Source organism: Pseudophryne corroboree, chromosome 3 (assembly GCF_028390025.1).
Source record: "Pseudophryne corroboree isolate aPseCor3 chromosome 3, aPseCor3.hap2, whole genome shotgun sequence".
NCBI classification, from domain to species: Eukaryota; Metazoa; Chordata; class Amphibia; order Anura; family Myobatrachidae; genus Pseudophryne; species Pseudophryne corroboree.
Window position 1 is genome coordinate 433,719,490 of NC_086446.1, and position 18,503 is coordinate 433,737,992.

General features: G+C 47.1%; 1 protein-coding gene across 1 annotated transcript in view; it reads right to left on the reverse strand.

Annotated features, from left to right (window-relative positions):
- The window catches only part of UBE2O (ubiquitin conjugating enzyme E2 O), a 187,776-nt gene that overhangs the window by 45,118 nt on the left and 124,155 nt on the right, over window positions 1-18,503 (reverse strand). Inside the window, exons 10-13 of the mRNA XM_063960415.1 lie at window positions 16,019-16,173; window positions 15,781-15,893; window positions 15,553-15,669; window positions 340-429 (exon numbers count right to left, since the gene is read on the reverse strand). Coding sequence (XP_063816485.1) covers window positions 340-429; window positions 15,553-15,669; window positions 15,781-15,893; window positions 16,019-16,173 — 475 coding nt within the window. The remainder of the gene's footprint in view (window positions 1-339; window positions 430-15,552; window positions 15,670-15,780; window positions 15,894-16,018; window positions 16,174-18,503) is intronic.

Here is an 18,503-nt window from a genome sequence, read left to right on the forward strand (position 1 = left end):
ATACAATAAAAAACACAAATCAGCTAGATTCATCAAACATCTCTAAACAAACATAATGGGCCAAATGTAATAGGGTGAGAGTTTCAGAAAGTGAGAGATTTGGTAAGGTTTTTCAGTTTTTTTTAAAGTGGCAATCATTTACACTGCAAAACCAGGTTGATCTTGCTGTGTAAATGATTGGCACTTTAAAAAAGAAAAACTGCAATACCTTACCAAATCTCTCACTTTTTGAAACTCTCACTCTATTACATTTGGCCCATAGTGTCCAACATACAAACATAGCAGAGCAGATTTACCAAAGTAGCAGCATAAGCTTCCAGTCACGTAAGACATTCTTACCTGTGGAAGAACAATGGTTCTAGAATTGTCAGCCCAGATCACTTCTACTTTACTACTAACGTCCACACGAGCAACCTGTCCCACTGATGGCTAGGAAAGCAAAAGGACAAAGTCAGGGATAAAACAAAAAAAAGTTCACTGCTGTATACACACAGGACTTACGCCTCAGGGAAGAACAAGGACTACAGATCAACAGCTCAAGACTTCTGTCTGTACGTTGTGCATGCTATGAAGTCAAGAAAGCAGCCTATGAAGTAATGACTGTATTCCTGAAAACAGCTGCCATACCTTGTGACCAGTTACAGACCCTTCAGTTCTGTTATACTCCATTTAGAACATTTGGCATCACAGGTAACCCTAAGTTTTCTGATTTTAAACTATTTAATGCCAAATAGGAGAGTTCTGGTAGACTTACCTTGGTTAACTCTTTCTTTAAAGTCGATTCACAGGAGAGACAATGGGGTATAAGTGGTGGTGAGGACAAGGTACCAAACAGTTAGCTTTACATATCCCAGGATGCTTCGGTCCTTCCCCCATATACCGCGCCCACAGCCTGAGGCACGGTCAGTTTGTTTAAAAAGCCCAAGGGAGGAGTAGGATAGGACAGGAAAGAAGGAAGACTGGTACACACGAGTATTACACTCTCATGCAACAGAGAAAGTAACCGGTGACCAAGAGGAGGAGGGGGGGGGGGGGGGGGAAATCACAGAAGCCAGGTACGTCAGGGTGGGCACCCTGTGGACCCTATGGACTTCGAAGAAAGTTTACCAAGTCTACCATAACGCTCCTTTTCTTTTTCAGGGTCCTTAGGGCTCCACAGGGGAGACAATGGGGCAGTTGTTCCTGGGAGGGGATGCTGAGAGGAGAGCACGGCATCCAAATGAAGCATCCCGAGAGGTAAATGTTTTAAAGACATAGAACCTGAGAAAGGTGTGGACAGATTAAGACCACGTGGCCACCTTGCAGAGTTGTTTGGCAGACGCGCCACGGTGGGCTGCCCACAAATGACCCACAGAGCAAGCAGAATGAGCAGAGACTGTATCCAGCACAGGGAGGCCAGCCTGCATGTAAGCCTGTGAGATAGTCATGCAAAGACATCTGGCCAGCCCTTCTTATGTAATCCGTAGAGGATAAAGAGGGAATACGATTTTCAGGTGGAGCCGGTACGATTCACAGGGCATGGACCACACCCAAAGAAGCCACTTCGGCTGAGAGATCTGGGGATTGGAATGCCGGTACCACTATTTCTGCATTAAGGTGGAAACAGGAGACCACCTTGGGAAGGAAGCAAGGACGTGTTAGAACAGCTTTGTCCCAGTGAAAAATCAGAAAGGGAGAACGACAGGAAAGCTCCCCCAAATCTGACACTTTTCAGGTCGATGCAATAGCCAGAAGAAGAGTCTTTGCTGTTAGCCATTTGTGATCCACTGATTCCAGTAGTTCAAACAGACTCCTAAAGTGCTTGGAGAACCACTGACAAATCCCACAGAGCCACTGGAGGGACAAAGGGAGGTTGAATACGGAGGACACCCTGAAGTAAGGTGCGAGTATCCAGCAGTGGAGCAATTCTATGCTGGAACCAGACTGACAGAGCAGAAATGTGCACCTTCTGAAAGGCCAGGCAGAGTCAAAAGGTCCAATCCAGCTTGAAGAAAGGCAAGGATTCTGGAGACTCTAAAAACCAGGGCGGTCATAGCTTCTTGCAGCGCACCACTGGAAGTAGGTATGCCACACACTGTAATAGATATGGGCCAAGGCTGGCTTCCGCGCTCTTGGCACTGTATGGACCAGAGAGCAAGAGAAAACTTTGGACTTCAGGACGGATGACTCAAAAGCCACACAGTCAAAGACAGACGGACTAGATCTGGGTATAGACAAGGACCCTGAGACAACAGGTCTGGTCGAAGGAAAAGTGGAAAAGGAGCATCTTTGGAGATTCTGGAGATCGGAGAACCAATGGCGTCTGGGACAGGCTGTAGCTAGCAACAGGACAGTGCCTCCTTCTTGCGTGAATCTTTGAAGAACCCAAAGGAACAAGGGAGACTGGAGGGAAGATGTATACAAGACGGAAGGGCCACTTCACTGCCAAGGTGTCCACGAAGGCTGCTTCGGCATCTCTTGTTCTAGACCCGTACACTGGCACCTTGTGGTCGTGTCAGGAAGCCATGGGGTCCACATCTGGCAGGCCCACTTGTTCAACAGAAGCTGGAAGACCTCTGGGTAAAAAGCCCACTCGCCGGCATGCACATCATGATGGCTGAGGAAGTCCACTTCCCAGTTGAGAATCCCTGGGATGAACACCGCCAAGATGTCCGGGAGAAGGCTTTCGGCCCACTGAAGAATTTGTGCCTCTTCCTGCTTTGCCAACCAACTGCGAGTGCCTCCCTGATGGCTGAGGTAGGCCACTGCAGTGGCGCTGTCGGACTGGATCTGAACCGGTCTGCACTGGAGAATGTCCTGAGACCGCTCGAAGTTCCAGGACATTAACTGGTAAGCAACTTTTGGTGGGGGTCCAACATCCCTGAAAGGAGTGTTGACCGGATGCTGCACACCGACTGGATTCTGTGGTCAGGAAGAGTCCAAACTGGGATCCAGAAGGGTTGACCCTTGTGGGACGTGTGGAGCCACCAAGCTAGAGACAGATGGACTTTCCGGAGAGAGGCCCATCAATCAGATGCAGTAGTCCATTCCATCTGGATAGGATTAGGCGTTGCAGGGTTCTGCAATGGAACTGGGCGTACTCCATGTCGAAGGAGGACATCATGGACCCCAAGACCTGCATGGCTGAGTGGATTGACACTTGACGACTGTGATGCAACTTGCGTACTCGTTGCTGTAGTGTGGAAATTTTTTCTGCTGGCAGAAAGATTTGTTGTGCCCGAGAATCCAGAAGAGCACCTTTGAGAAGGTGTGAGAGATGACTTTTTCCAGTTGATTAGCCAGCCGTGTTTCTGCAGGAAAGCAATGGTCAGCTGAAGATGGCAGTGATGGACCTTCGGAGAGCGTGCAAGGATCAGCAGGTCGTCCAGGTATGGGAGTATTCAGACGCCCTGGCGATGCTGCTGTGCCACCATAACCGCTATCATTTTGGTAAAGACTCTGGAAGCTGTAGAAAGACCAATGGGCAGTGCTAAAAATAAGAATTTACTTACCGATAATTCTATTTCTCGTAGTCCGTAGTGGATGCAGAGGACTCCGTAAGGACCATGGGGAATAGCGGCTCCGCAGGAGACTGGGCACAAAAGTAAAGCTTTAGAACTACCTGGTGTGCACTGGCTCCTCCCCCTATGACCCTCCTCCAAGCCTCAGTTAGGATACTGTGCCCGGACGAGCGTACACAATAAGGAAGGATTTTGAATCCCGGGTAAGACTCATACCAGCCACACCAATCACACCATATAACTTGTGATCTAAACCCAGTTAACAGCATGATAACAGAGGAGCCTCTAGAAAAGATGGCTCACTACAGCAATAACCCGATTTTTTGGTAACAATAACTATGTACCAGTATTGCAGACAATCCGCACTTGGGATGGGCGCCCAGCATCCACTACGGACTACGAGAAATAGAATTATCGGTAAGTAAATTCTTATTTTCTCTAACGTCCTAAGTGGATGCTGGGGACTCCGTAAGGACCATGGGGATTATACCAAAGCTCCCAAACGGGCGGGAGAGTGCGGATGACTCTGCAGCACCAAATGAGAGAACTCCAGGTCCTCCTCAGCCAGGGTATCAATTTTGTAGAATTTTACAAACGTATTTGCTCCTGACCAAGTAGCTGCTCGGCAAAGTTGTAAAGCCGAGACCCCTCGGGCAGCCGCCCAAGATGAGCCCACCTTCCTTGTGGAATGGGCTTTTACAGATTTTGGCTGTGGCAGGCCTGCCACAGAATGTGCAAGCTGAATTGTACTACAAATCCAACGAGCAATAGTCTGCTTAGAAGCAGGAGCACCCAGCTTGTTGGGTGCATACAGAATAAACAACGAGTCAGATTTTCTGACTCCAGCCGTCCTGGAAACCTATATTTCCAGGGCTCTGACAACGTCTAGCAACTTGGAGTCCTCCAAGTCCCTAGTAGCCGCAGGCACCACAATAGGTTTATTCAGGTGAAACGCTGAAAACCACCTTAGGGAGAAACTGAGGACAAGTCCTCAATTCCGCCCTGTCCGAATGGAAAATCAGATGAGGGCTTTTACAGGATAAAGCCGCCAATTCTGACACGCACCTGGCCCAGGCCAGGGCCAACAGCATGACCACTTTCCATGTGAGATATTTTAACTCCACATATTTAAGTGGTTCAAACCAATGTGACTTTTGGAACCCAAAAACGTCATTTAGATCCCAAGGTGCCACTGGAGGCACAAAAGGAGGCTGTATATACAGTACCCCTTTCACAAACGTCTGAACTTCAGGGACTGAAGCTAGTTCTTTTTGGAAGAAAATTGACAGGGCCGAAATTTGAACCTTAATGGACTCCCATTTCAGGCCCATAGACACTCCTGTTTGCAGGAAATGTAGGACTCGACCTAGTTGAAAAATTCCTCCGTCGGGGCCTTACTGGCCTCGCACCACGCAACATATTTTCGCCAAATGCGGTGATAATGTTTTGCGGTTATATCTTTCCTGGCTTTGATCAGGATAGGAATGACTTCATCCGGAATGCCTTTCTCCTTCAGGATCCGGCGTTCAACCGCCATGCCGTCAAACGCAGCCGCGGTAAGTCTTGGAACAGACAGCGTCCTTGCTGGAGCAGGTCCCTTCTTAGAGGTAGAGGCCACGGATCCTCCGTGAGCATCTCTTGAAGTTCCGGTTACCAAGTCCTTCTTGGCCAATCCGGAGCCACGAATATAGTGCTTACTCCTCTCCATCTTATAATTCTCAGTACCTTGGGTATGAGAGGCAGAGGAGGGAACACACACTGATTGGTACACCCACTGTGTTACCAGAGCGTCCACAGCTATTGCCTGAGGGTCCCTTGACCTGGCGCAATACTTGTCGAGTTTTCTAAACATGTGGAAGACTTCTGGGTGAAGTCCCCACTCTCCCGGGTGGAGGTCGTGTCTGCTGAGGAAGTCTGCTTCCCAGTTGTCCACTCCCGGAATGAATACTGCTGACAGTGCTATCACATGATTTTCCGCCCAGCGAAGAATCCTTGCAGCTTCTGCCATTGCCCCCTGCTTCTTGTGTCACCCTGTTTACGTGGGTGACTGCCGTGATGTTGTCCGAATGGATCAACTCCGGGTGACCTTGAAGCAGAGGTCTTGCTGAGCTTAGAGCATTGTAAATGGCCCTTAGCTTCAGGATATTTATGTGAAGTGATGTCTCCAGGCTTGACCATAAGCTCTGGAAATTCCTTCCCTGTGTGACTGCTCCCCAGCCTCGCATCCGTGGTCACCAGGACCCAGTCCTGAATGTGCGGCCCTCTAGAAGATGAGCACTCTGCAACCACCACAGGAGAGACACCCTTGTGCTTGGTGACAGGGTTATCCGCTGATGCATCTGAAGATGCGACCCGGACCATTTGTCCAGCAGGTCCCACTGGAAAGTTCTCGCGTGGAATCTGCCGAATGGGATTGCTTCGTAGGAAGCCACCATTTTCCCAGAACCATTTCATTGATGTACTGAGACTTGGCTCGGTTATAGGAGGTTCCCGACTAGCTCGGATAACTCCCTGACTTTCTCCTCCGGGAGAAACACCTTTTTCTGGACTGTGTCCAGGATCATCCCTAGGAACAGAAGACGAGTCGTCGGAATCAGCTGCGATTTTGGAATATTGAGAATCCAATCATGCTGCCGCAACACTACCTGAGATAGTGCTACACCGACCTCCAACTGTTCCCTGGATCTTACCCTTATCAGGGAATCGTCCAAGTAAGGGATAACTAAAATTCCCTTCCTTCGAAGGAGTATCATCATTTCGGCCATTACCTTGGTAAAGACCCGGGGTGCCGTGGACCATCCATACGGCAGCGTCTGAAACTGATAGTGACAGTTCTGTACCATAAACCTGAGGTACCCTTGGTGAGAAGGGTAAATTGGGACATGAAGGTAAGCATCCTTGATGTCCCGAGACATCATGTAGTCCCCTTCTTCCAGGTTCGCAATCACTGCTCTGAGTGACTCAATCTTGAATTTGAACCTCCGTATGTAAGTGTTCAAAGATTTTAGATTTAGAATCGGTCTCACCGAGCCGTCCGGCTTCGGTACCACAACAGTGTGGAATAATACCCCGTTCCCTGTTGCAGGAGGGGTACCTTGATCATCACCTGCTGGGAATACAGCTTGTGAATGGCTTCCAAAACTGCCTCCCTGTCAGAAGGAGACATCGGTAAAGCCGACTTTAGGAAACGGCGAGGGGGAGACGTCTCGAATTCCAATTTGTACCCCTGAGATATCACCTGAAGGATCCAGGGGTCTACTTGCGAGTGAGCCCACTGCGCGCTGAAATTCATTGAGACGGCCCCCCACCGTGCCTGATTCTGCTTGTAAAGCCCCAGCGTCATACTGAGGGCTTGGCAGAGGCGGGAGAGGGCTTCTGTTCCTGGGAACTGGCTGATTTCTGCAGCCTTTTTCCTCTCCCTCTGTCACGGGGCAGAAATGAGGAACCTTTTGCCCGCTTGCCCACGAAAAGACTGCGCCTGATAATACGGCGTCTTCTTATGTTGAGAGGCGACCTGGGGTACAAACGTGGATTTCCCAGCTGTTGCCGTGGCCACCAGGTCTGAAAGACCGACCCCAAATAACTCCTCCCCTTAATAAGGCAATACTTCCAATTGCCGTTTGGAATCCGCATCACCTGACCACTGTCGTGTCCATAACCCTCTACTGGCAGAAATGGACAACGCACTTAGACTTGATGCCAGTCGGCAAATATTCCGCTGTGCATCACGCATATATAGAAATGCATCTTTTAAATGCTCTATAGGCAATAATATACTGTCCCTATCTAGGGTATCAATATTTTCAGTCAGGGAATCCGACCACGCCAACCCAGCACTGCACATCCAGGCTGAGGCGATTGCTGGTCGCAGTATAACACCAGTATGTGTGTAAATACATTTTAGGATACCCTCCTGCTTTCTATCAGCAGGATCCTTAAGGGGCGGCCATCTCAGGAGAGGGTAGAGCCCTTGTTCTTACAAGCGTGTGAGCGCTTTATCCACCCTAGGGGGTGTTTCCCAACGCACCCTAACCTCTGGCGGGAAAGGATATAATGCCAATAACATTTTAGAAATTATCAGTTGTTATCGGGGGAAACCCACGCCTCATCACACACCTCATTTAATTTCTCAGATTCAGGAAAACTACAGGTAGTTTTTCCTCACCGAACATAATACCCCTTTTTGGTGGTACTCGTATTATCAGAAATGTGTAAAACATTTTTCATTGCCTCAATCATGTAACGTGTGGCCCTACTGTAAGTCACATTTATCTCTTCACCGTCGACACTGGAGTCCGTATCCGTGTCGGCGTCTATATCTGCCATCTGAGGTAACGGGCGCTTTAGAGCCCCTGACGGCCTATGAGACGTCTGGACAGGCACAAGCTGAGTAGCCGGCTGTCTCATGTCAACCACTGTCTTTTATACAGAGCTGACAGTCACGTAATTCCTTCCAACAGTTCATCCACTCAGGTGTCGACCCCCTAAGGGGTGACATCACTATTACAGGCAATCTGCTCCGTCTCCACATAATTTTTCTCCTCATACATGTCGACACAAACGTACCGACACACAGCACACACACAGGGAATGCTCTGATAGAGGACAGGACCCCACTAGCCCTTTGGGGAGACAGAGGGAGAGTTTGCCAGCACACACCAGAGCGCTATATATATATATACAGGGATAACCTTATATAAGTGTTTTTCCCCTTATAGCTGCTGTATTTTTAATACTGCGCATAATTAGTGCCCCCTCTCTTTTTTAACCCTTTCTGTAGTGTAGTGACTGCAGGGGAGAGCCAGGGAGCTTCCCTCCAACGGAGCTGTGAGGGAAAATGGCGCCAGTGTGCTGAGGTGTTTTTATTGCGTCTCAGGGCGCCCCCCCCCCAGCGCCCTGCACCATCAGTGACCGGAGTGTGAAGTGTGCTGAGAGCAATGGCGCACAGCTGCAGTGCTGTGCGCTACCTTGTTGAAGACAGGACGTCTTCTGCCGCCGATTTTCCGGACCTCTTCTGTCTTCTGGCTCTGTAAGGGGGCCGGCGGCGCGGCTCTGGGACCTATCCATGGCTGGGCCTGTGATCGGTCCCTCTGGAGCTAATGTCCAGTAGCCTAAGAAGCCCAATCCACTCTGCACGCAGGTGAGTTCGCTTCTTCTCCCCTTAGTCCCTCGATGCAGTGAGCCTGTTGCCAGCAGGTCTCACTGAACATAAAAAACCTAAAACTAAACTTTTCACTAAGCAGCTCAGGAGAGCTACCTAGTGTGCACCCTTCTCGTTCGGGCACGAAAATCTAACTGAGGCTTGGAGGAGGGTCATAGGGGGAGGAGCCAGTGCACACGAGGTAGTTCTAAAGCTTTACTTTTGTGCCCAGTCTCCTGCGGAGCCGCTATTCCCCATGGTCCTTACGGAGTCCCCAGCATCCACTTAGGACGTTAGAGAAATTAGAAATGCTGCTGGAGGACAGCAAACCGTAGGAACCGCTGATGAAAGACCGATATAGGAACATGTAGGTAAGCGCCCTGAATGTCGAGACACCATTAAGTCCCCAGGCTCCATAGCCAGGATAATAGAGAGGAATGTTTCCATACGAAACCTGGGTACCTGGAGATATCTGTTGAGGGATTTGAGATTGAGGATAGGTCGATGAGACCCATTGGGTTTCTGAACCAGGAACAAGGTAGAGTAAAAACTAGAGATGAGCGGGTTTGGTTTACCTCGGATTTACTCGGGTCTCAAAACGGCATCTTATTGGCTCACAGATGTCGTGTGCTTTGGATACCCAATAAGAAAAATCCGTGAGACCCGAGTAAATCCGAACCTGCACATCTCTAGTAAAAACCTGTCCCGCACTATGACAAAGGAACTGGAACCACTACACCTAATAGCAATAAGGACTTAATGACCTTCTGGAGGGCCAAGGCCCTGGTCAGATCTGATGGGGGGGCTGTGCAGAAAAACTGCTGAGGGTGGCATCTCCGGAATGAGACCACATACCAGTGAGAGACCACTTCTTGCACCCAGGTGTCTGTGCTGGTCTGATAACCATGCATGTGCGAATTGAAGAAGTCAGCCCCCCCCCCCCACCCTTAGATCCCAAAGAGGGAGGCCTGCCCCATCAGACTGAGGGCTTGTCTTTAGATTTGGTAGTTGGATGTCTGACAGCCCAGGCCTGCTTAGTCTTGGGCTTAGAGGTCTTTGTAGAGGAAGACTGCCGAGGAAAGGACTGCAAAGGAGATGTCCGAGATCTCTAAGTAGATGCCGAGGGCAGGAAAGCAGTTTTGGCAGCCGCCATAGTAGCCACGGTTTTATCCAATTTAGCGCCAAATAGGACATCCCCAGTGTAAGGCAGCACTTCGAAGGCCTTCTTGAACTCCGTGTCAGCTTTCCAACTTTCAAGGAGCGTAGCCAGAGGATGCGGCGGGCTATTACCGAACTGCTTCTCCTAGATAGGATGCAGCATCCCTGATATGCGTGACGTGGGTCATAAGTTCCCGGGAAACATCAACGGGATGGCCTTCCTCCAGAGCCTCTGCCCAGCTCTCAATGGCTTTAGCCAACCAGGTAGTGGCCATAGCAGGTCGAGTAATAGCTCCTGTAGGGAAATAGATTTGAGACCGGCTTCAATTTTCCTATCCATAGTCTCCTTTAAGGAGGATGTCGTCGGGATAGGTAAAGTAGAAGTTTTAAAACAGACGTGTCCCATGGGAACCCACAGCTGGGGGAAATTCCTACTTAGCACAATCTGTTGCAGAAATAGGGTACATAGAAGCCATGTGCTATGAGAGCTGAATTTTTTTTTTTACCAGGGATACTCCATGCTTCACGCATGAGTTCAGCGAGATGCTTGGACTGAGGGAATTCAGCCTTCACTACCTTCTGGCGCTTAAATAGTGGAGACTGTTTTGGTGGAGGAGCAGGCTCCTCCTCTCTATTTGAAGAATAGATTTGACAGCCCTTACTAGCGCAGGTACGACTAGGGTAGACTGACGCTCTTCCTCCCCTGAGGGGGACTCAGTGAGAGACATCTGCCTCCTCTGCCTATACAGATGACAAATCTGAAAGCTGCGTAGACTGTGAGGACGGCACAGCACGCCTAGCGGTATTAGTGGGCAAGAGTCTTTCATCCTGTAACTGCTGAAAAGCAGTAGAGGTAGTAGCTAGACTCTGTACTGAAGTAGAAAGCACATCCACCCAGGAAGGGGGCATAGCTGGGTGTGCCTGCTGGGGGAATCTCATAGGGTAAGCCACTGCGTGGGATGCAAGGCAGTTAGCTATCTGAGCTACTGAGGGGATAATCCCACTGAACAGGACCTGCATGAGACCAGCAGAGGAGCAGCAGCCTCCTTGTGACTCTTGCCTTTGCTAGACATAGCTGCAAGAATAGTATAACACACAATATGACACTAGGCAGCGTGCAACACATAGTACTGTGACAACTTCCAACACTACTGGTAGCTGTGAAATCTGACAACACCTAAACACCTGGTCTTAGGGTTGTTGGAGAAGCAAAAGGGAAAAGGTATAAGCAGACAGTAGAAATTATCAGACAGCAGAGCTAGCACAAGTCAGACAATGCAGAATACAATACAAATAACTGCAATGGTCACTAAATCAACTACACAGACCGCAGTGGCTGGTAGGATATAGTGCTGTATAACCTGGCTTCTAGGAGAGGTATACAGGGAGACTGGACCCAGCATTCCCAGAGACCTGTAGCTGCATGATGAAAATGGCTGCCGTTGGTTTCAGAAGAGGAGAAGGATGAGGAAGGAGCAGCAGCTCAGCGGTGGGGGAGGAGCCACAGGTAGAGGACAAACCTCCCGTACTGACCGGTTCCCTGGCCTCATGTTTAAACATCCCTACGCCAGTATAATTAAGCCCTGGTGGTCTAGTGGGGTCCCAGATAAACCGGGGCACACATCAGCACCTCTGGTCTGTCTAAGACAAGGGTTGGTACTGCATGAAAGACACGGGTTACCGCAAGCAGAAGCCCACCTTACCTGTCCCCGTGATCCAGCTGCAGTCCAGGGGTCCAGGTGGACTGCCTAGCGTTGCTTGTTCTTCCAGATTGTAAAAAAAAAGAAATAAAATATAATATAAAATAAAGCTTGGGCTGTTTAATTGCAGCCCCACTGTTTAACGGTGTACTGGCTTCTGCCGGCACCAAAACTAAACTGATCTGCCTCAGGCTGTGGGAGGGGAAGCATCCTGGGATATGTAAAGCTTTAACTGTTTGGTGCCCGGTCCCCACCACCACCTACCTCCCCATTGTCTCTCCTGTGGAGCCCTATGGACACTGAAGAAACAATAACTAAATTAGGGTTCAGTTTATATGTGAACAATGAAAACAAAATGAAAGATTTTCTATAGGAATACATTTCTGCAAGGTTACCAGTGTGCTGGCGCTTTATAATTGTGACACAAGGCAGAACACAATAAAAGGACTAAAGCAGCATTACTGTACTTATAAGGGGGCAAATCAATTCTCTATGTTGTGCCACCATGACATCTGGTTGTGCACCACTTATTATGGTGAGCAATGTTGAGTCATCTGCCTGCTAACCTGTAAGTTGTGCGAGGAAAAATTAGCTAAGATATCGCCTTTGCGGCAGTTACTGAGGCACACCAGAGAATTGACTTACCCCTCATTACAAATCATGACTGAATATAGGTACATAGCTACATGCATTTATTCAAGTAAAGTAATTTGGCCTTTCAATTACTTCATGAACATAAATGATCAAAATATTTAAAGTTACTAAATTTGGTCAAGTGACTATTGTATCAAGTGCATTCTGTAAAATTTTACGTAGCAGCCGATTGGTTGCCATGGCACACTTCTCCACTCTTATCACTGCTTCATACGGGTTGGGTAAGGGATCCAGTCAGTCGGAAACCTGGCAGTAAAAATGCCGCCGCCGGAATCCTGATCGCCAAAATGCCAGCTGGGGGCGAGCAGAACGAAGCCCCTTGCGGGCTTGCTACGGTCACCACGCTGTGGGCTCAGTGGCTCGCATCGCTCGCCACGGGTTCTAATCCCACACCATGGGTGTCGTGGACACCCATGAGTGGGAATAGCTGTAGCGGCGCTGCCGGCATTCTAGCGGTTGGGATTCCTGCATCGGTATTTTGACTGTCGGGATTCCAACTACATCCCCTTCATACATTTACCCCAAAGTTCCAGAGTACCTTTGCAGTTTACAGACAGATATATAGAGATTATATAGAAAATGACAGTCATCAGGACATATCCCATGGAAGACAAAAGACAAGGACATGGGATATGTCCTGATGAAATAATATCTATATATCAAGGCGCAAGATCTTGCTTCCTACTTCAAGTACAAGATTGATAAGATCCAAGATGAAATGGTATGCTCTTTCCTCAGCCAGGGATTTACTCAATTCCCTACCTGAACCTTCTGGCACTCTCTCTTCATTTGATCCCACAAATGAAGATGAAGTACAGTATCAACACTCTTCTCATCCTGCTACTCTACTACCTCTCCCCTTGATTCTATACCCTCACAAATAGGTAAAGCTCTGTCTCCTGTGCTCATCCCAACCTTAACTAACATCTGTAATCTCTCTCTCTACTGGTATCTTTCCTTCTCTGTACAAGCATGCAGTGATTACTCCCATTCTGAAATAACAAAACTGACCCCAACTCTCTCTCAAACTACGGTCCCATCTCTCAGCTCCCATGTCTCTCCAAGCTACTTGAGAAACTTGCCTACACTCGCCTCTCACACTTAACTCGTACAATTTATTGGACGCACATCAATCAGGCTTTCACTCCCAACACTCCACAGAGACAGCACTGACTAAAGTAGTGAATGATCTGGTCTCATTCATGATATATCATTATTATTTCCAATTGTAAAGCGCAACGGAATTTGCTGCACTATATAAGAAACCGTTATTAATAAAAATAATCTGGTCACTGCGAAGTCTAAAGGCCATTACTCACTACTTATTCTTCTAGATCTCTCTGCTGCTTTTGACGCTGTTTATCACTCTCTTCTCATACAAACACTACAATCTCTAGGTCTTCAGGACACGGCCCTCTCTTGGTTTCTATCCTACCTAATTGCTCTTTCAGTGTCCGTTTCTCTGAATCCATCTCCTCTTCGCTACCTCTCAGTTGGAGTACTGCAGGGCTCAGTCTTAGGTCCTCTGCTTTTCTCAATCTATACCTCATATCTTGGAAAACTAATCAGCTCTTTTGGATTTCAGTATGATCTGTACGCAGATGATACTCAAATTTCCCTATACTCCCCTGATTTGTCTCTATCTGTATTGGTCAGTGTCACTGAATGCCTTTCTGCTGTTTCATCTTGGATGTCATCTCGCCACCTAAACTTAATATTTCCAAAACAGAGTTAATTATACTTCCACTGGCCAATAGCAGTTACCAACCTGATATTTCTATCACTGTTGAGAACTCTACAATCAACCCTACCCCACAAGCTCGCTGCCTAGGTGTCATCCTTGACTCTGATCTGTCCTTTGCGCCCCACATTCAATCTGTCTCAAGATCATGTTACATGCATCTAAGAAACATATCCAAAATACGATCATACCTTACACAAGACACAGCAAAAACTCTAATCCATGCTCTTGTTATCTCCAGCATTAATTATTGCAATAGTCTTCTTACTGGTCTTACTAAGAAGAGACTCTCACCACTACAATCCATTCTGAATGCAGATGCGAGGCTAATATTCCTCGCTAGACGTTCATCGTCTGCAGACCCACTTTGTCAGTCCCTCCATTGGTTACCTGTATCCTACCGTATTCAATATAAAATACTGTTACTCACACACAAGGCCATTAACCAAACTACACCAACATACATCTCTTCGCTTATCTCAAAATATCTCCCAACCCGGCCCCTTCGCTCTTCACAAGATCTACGTCTCTCATCCACACCGCATTACTTGCTCCCACGCACGATTACAGGACTTTCTTCGGGCTGCACCCACTCTGTGGAATGCCCTACCATGTACATTTAGACACTCCTCTAGTCTTCAAACCGTCAAGCGATCCCTGAAAACTCACCTATTCAGACAAGCGTATCAAATTCCAGAACCGCTCACATAACCTTCATAGCTTTCCTATACAATTATATCCATACAGTACAATCCACACATGTCCCCCACATATTTAATTCATCACTCTCCCTTCCTCCTGACCCTGGTTCATCACTGCTATGATGTGGTATCGTGCAGTCCAATAACCTTTGCAATCTGGTGGACAACTATGCAATAGATAGCACCTATCCTTGTGTATCAATGCCTATTTCCCCATAGATTGTAAGCTTGCGAGCAGGGCCCTCCTACATCTATGACTGATTGTTTGCACCCAGTTTAGTCTTCTAATTGTGCCAGTTGTAAAGCGCAACCGAATTTGCTGCGCTATATAAGAGACTTAATAAAAAATAATCTCTCTCTATAATAATAATAATAATAATAAAATATATTATATATACATATGTGCACCTGCACATAGCCTTGAAAAAAGCGCCCTGCGCGGCGCTGAAACGTTGGCGCAATGTGCCACATTTTTCATTGATTTTTCTTCAATACACTGAATGTTTCACCTAGACCCTGGAGTGCCGCCTGTTCTTTATATATTGGGATTGGACGGATGCATACCCATCTCTAATAAGAACGGTTTTTGCTACACATTGGATTCTAGGAGGGCACCAGGGCAGTTGTGGAGTTTATAGAGTGCCAACCTTACCAGTTCTATCTATCTATCTATCTATCTATATATATATATATATATATATATATATTCTGAGATTATCATATAAATGTGTATTCTTAGCATGGAAGGTAATCACCAGTTGCCACATGGAGGGAAACTATGTAGGTGGAGATTTGAAAACAATGAGAAGCACACAAATATGGAGTTTAAAGTGGTCCAGCATTTCTTACACCAGATCAAGAGGAGCCTATCCTAAACGAAAAAGGTCCCTAGGGTTACTGTGGCCAATATAACTTGTAAAACAATTTTAGAAAGGGGGGAGGGGGGAAATTTTGTTACCTGGCTGCCATCAGGGTCCGAGCTCCCAATGCGTATCACAATATCTGTGGCTCGAAATCTGAAGTCTGGGTGGTCAACAATATCATATACACTGACATCCTCTTCTTCTCCAACAACCTGAAATAGGAAACGTGTTACTCTCTATGTACAAGTACACTGTGGTCTCTCCTAGCTGCATAACACAGTAATTTCAGCTACTGGTCGCCTGCACGTATTCTGCTCACTCACTTCAACATCATTCCCTTCAGAGTTCAGTTTGATCCATTTTACAACACAGGTTCTTCCTGTATGATCTCCAGACTGCACCACACCATATATGCTGGGATCCTGCCCCGCATGAGCTGTGGGATGACAAAAAGACATTTAGGAAAGATTTTTATAAAGCACACCTCTCTTTTCCAATAGATTACTGGAATCTGTACAAAGTACAAGATTTTCCATTAGGAAATGCATCAAGTTCACGGACCTCTTTTATCCACCACAAAATCTCCTGGACAGAACTCGTTGTTATCCAAATGCTGAATAGGGATCAGCTCATTGGAGCGAATATTGGTATCTATAGTTCCATCCTGCCACATGACATCAGCGGTAGTCACTGTGGTAATGACTTCAACTGCCACTCTGTAGAAGGACAAGTAGAATTAAACAGAAGTAAATCTGCTATAGTGCAAAGCCTGTGTGCTATGCAGTTAGATCATGTATCTGAAATAACACACATATATACTGTATGTAAAATAGGTTCTATATACCACTTGCCCTATCGCTTTGGAAAACATTCTTAATGGCAAGTTTTTCCAAAAATGCATAAAATATATATATATATATATATATACACACACACATATACACATACATGCATATATATATATATATATATATATATATATATATATATATATATATATATATAATAAGAATTTACTTACCGATAATTCTATTTCTCGTAGTCCGTAGTGGATGCTGGGGACTCCGTCAGGACCATGGGGAATAGCGGGCTCCGCAGGAGACAGGGCACATCTAAAAAGCTTTTTAGGTCACATGGTGTGTACTGGCTCCTCCCCCCATGACCCTCCTCCAAGCCTCAGTTAGGTACTGTGCCCGGACGAGCGTACACAATAAGGAAGGATCTTGAATCCCGGGTAAGACTCATACCAGCCACACCAATCACACCGTACAACTTGTGATCTGAACCCAGTTAACAGTATGATAACAAAACGAAGTAGCCTCCGAAAAGATGGCTCACAACAATAGTAATAACCCGATTTTTGTAACAATAACTATGTACAAGCATTGCAGACAATCCGCACTTGGGATGGGCGCCCAGCATCCACTACGGACTACGAGAAATAGAATTATCGGTAAGTAAATTCTTATTCTCTCTAACGTCCTAGTGGATGCTGGGGACTCCGTCAGGACCATGGGGATTATACCAAAGCTCCCAAACGGGCGGGAGAGTGCGGATGACTCTGCAGCACCGAATGAGAGAACTCCAGGTCCTCCTTAGCCAGAGTATCAAAATTTGTAAAATTTTACAAACGTGTTCTCCCCTGACCACGTAGCTGCTCGGCAAAGTTGTAATGCCGAGACTCCTCGGGCAGCCGCCCAGGATGAGCCCACCTTCCTTGTGGAATGGGCATCTACATATTTCGTCTGTGGCAGGCCTGCCACAGAATGTGCAAGCTGAATTGTACTACAAATCCAGCGTGCAATAGACTGCTTAGAAGCATGAGCACCCAGCTTGTTGGGTGTATACAGTATAAACAGCAAGTCAGACTTTCTGACTCCAGCCGTCCTAACTATATATATATATATATATATATATATATATATATTTTTTAGGGCCCTGACCACGTCTAGTAACTTGGAGTCCTCCAAGTCCCTAGTAGCCGCAGGCACCACAAGAGGTTGTTTCAGGTGAAAACGCTGACACCCCTTTATGAAGAAACTGGAGACGAGTCCCAGTTCTGTCCTGTTCAAATGGAAAATTTTAATATGGGCTTTTGTAAGACAAAGCCGCCCATTCTGACAATCGCCTGGCCGAGGCCAGGGCTAACAACATGGTCACTTCCCATGTGAGATATTTGTCAACAGCATGGTCACTTTCCATGTGAGATATTTCAAATCCACAGATTTGAGCGGTTCAAACCAATATGATTTTAAGAAATCCCAACACTATGTTGAGATCTCACGGTGCCCCTAGGGGCACAAAAAAGCTGTATATGCAATACATCCTTTACAATCTGGACTTCAGGAACTGAAGTCAATTCTTTCTGGAAGAAAATCTACAGGGCCGAAATTTAAATGTTAATGAACCCCAATTTGAGGTCCAAAACACTCCTGTTTTCAGGAAGTGTAGAAATCGACCTAGTTGAATTTCCGTCGTGGAGCCTTCCTGGCCTCACCCACGCAACATATTTTCACCACATGTGGTGATGACGTTGTGCGGTCACCTCCTTCCTGGCTTTGACCAAGGTAGGTATGACCTCTTATGGAATGCCTTTTCCCCTCAGGATCCGGCATTCAACCGCCATGCCGTCAAACGCAGCCGCGGTAAGTCTTGGAATAGACATGGTACTTGCTGAATCAAGTCCCTTCTTAGCTCCCCAGGCCCTTAGTCCTCTGTGAGCATTTCTTGAAGTTCCGGGTACCAAGTCCCTCTTGGCCAATCCGGAGCCACTAGTATAGTTCATACTCCTCTATGTCTTATAATTCTCAATACCCTGGTTATGAGAAACAGAGGAGGGAACACATACACAGACTGGTACACCCACGGTGTTACCAGAACATCCACAGCTATCGCCTGAAGGTCTCATGACCTGGCGGAATACCTGTTCCGTTTTTTGTTCGGGCGGGACGCCATCATGTCCACCTTTGGTCTTTGCCAACGGTCCATAATCATGTTGAAAAACTTCCCTATGAAGTTTCCACTCTCCCGGGTGGAGGTCATGCCT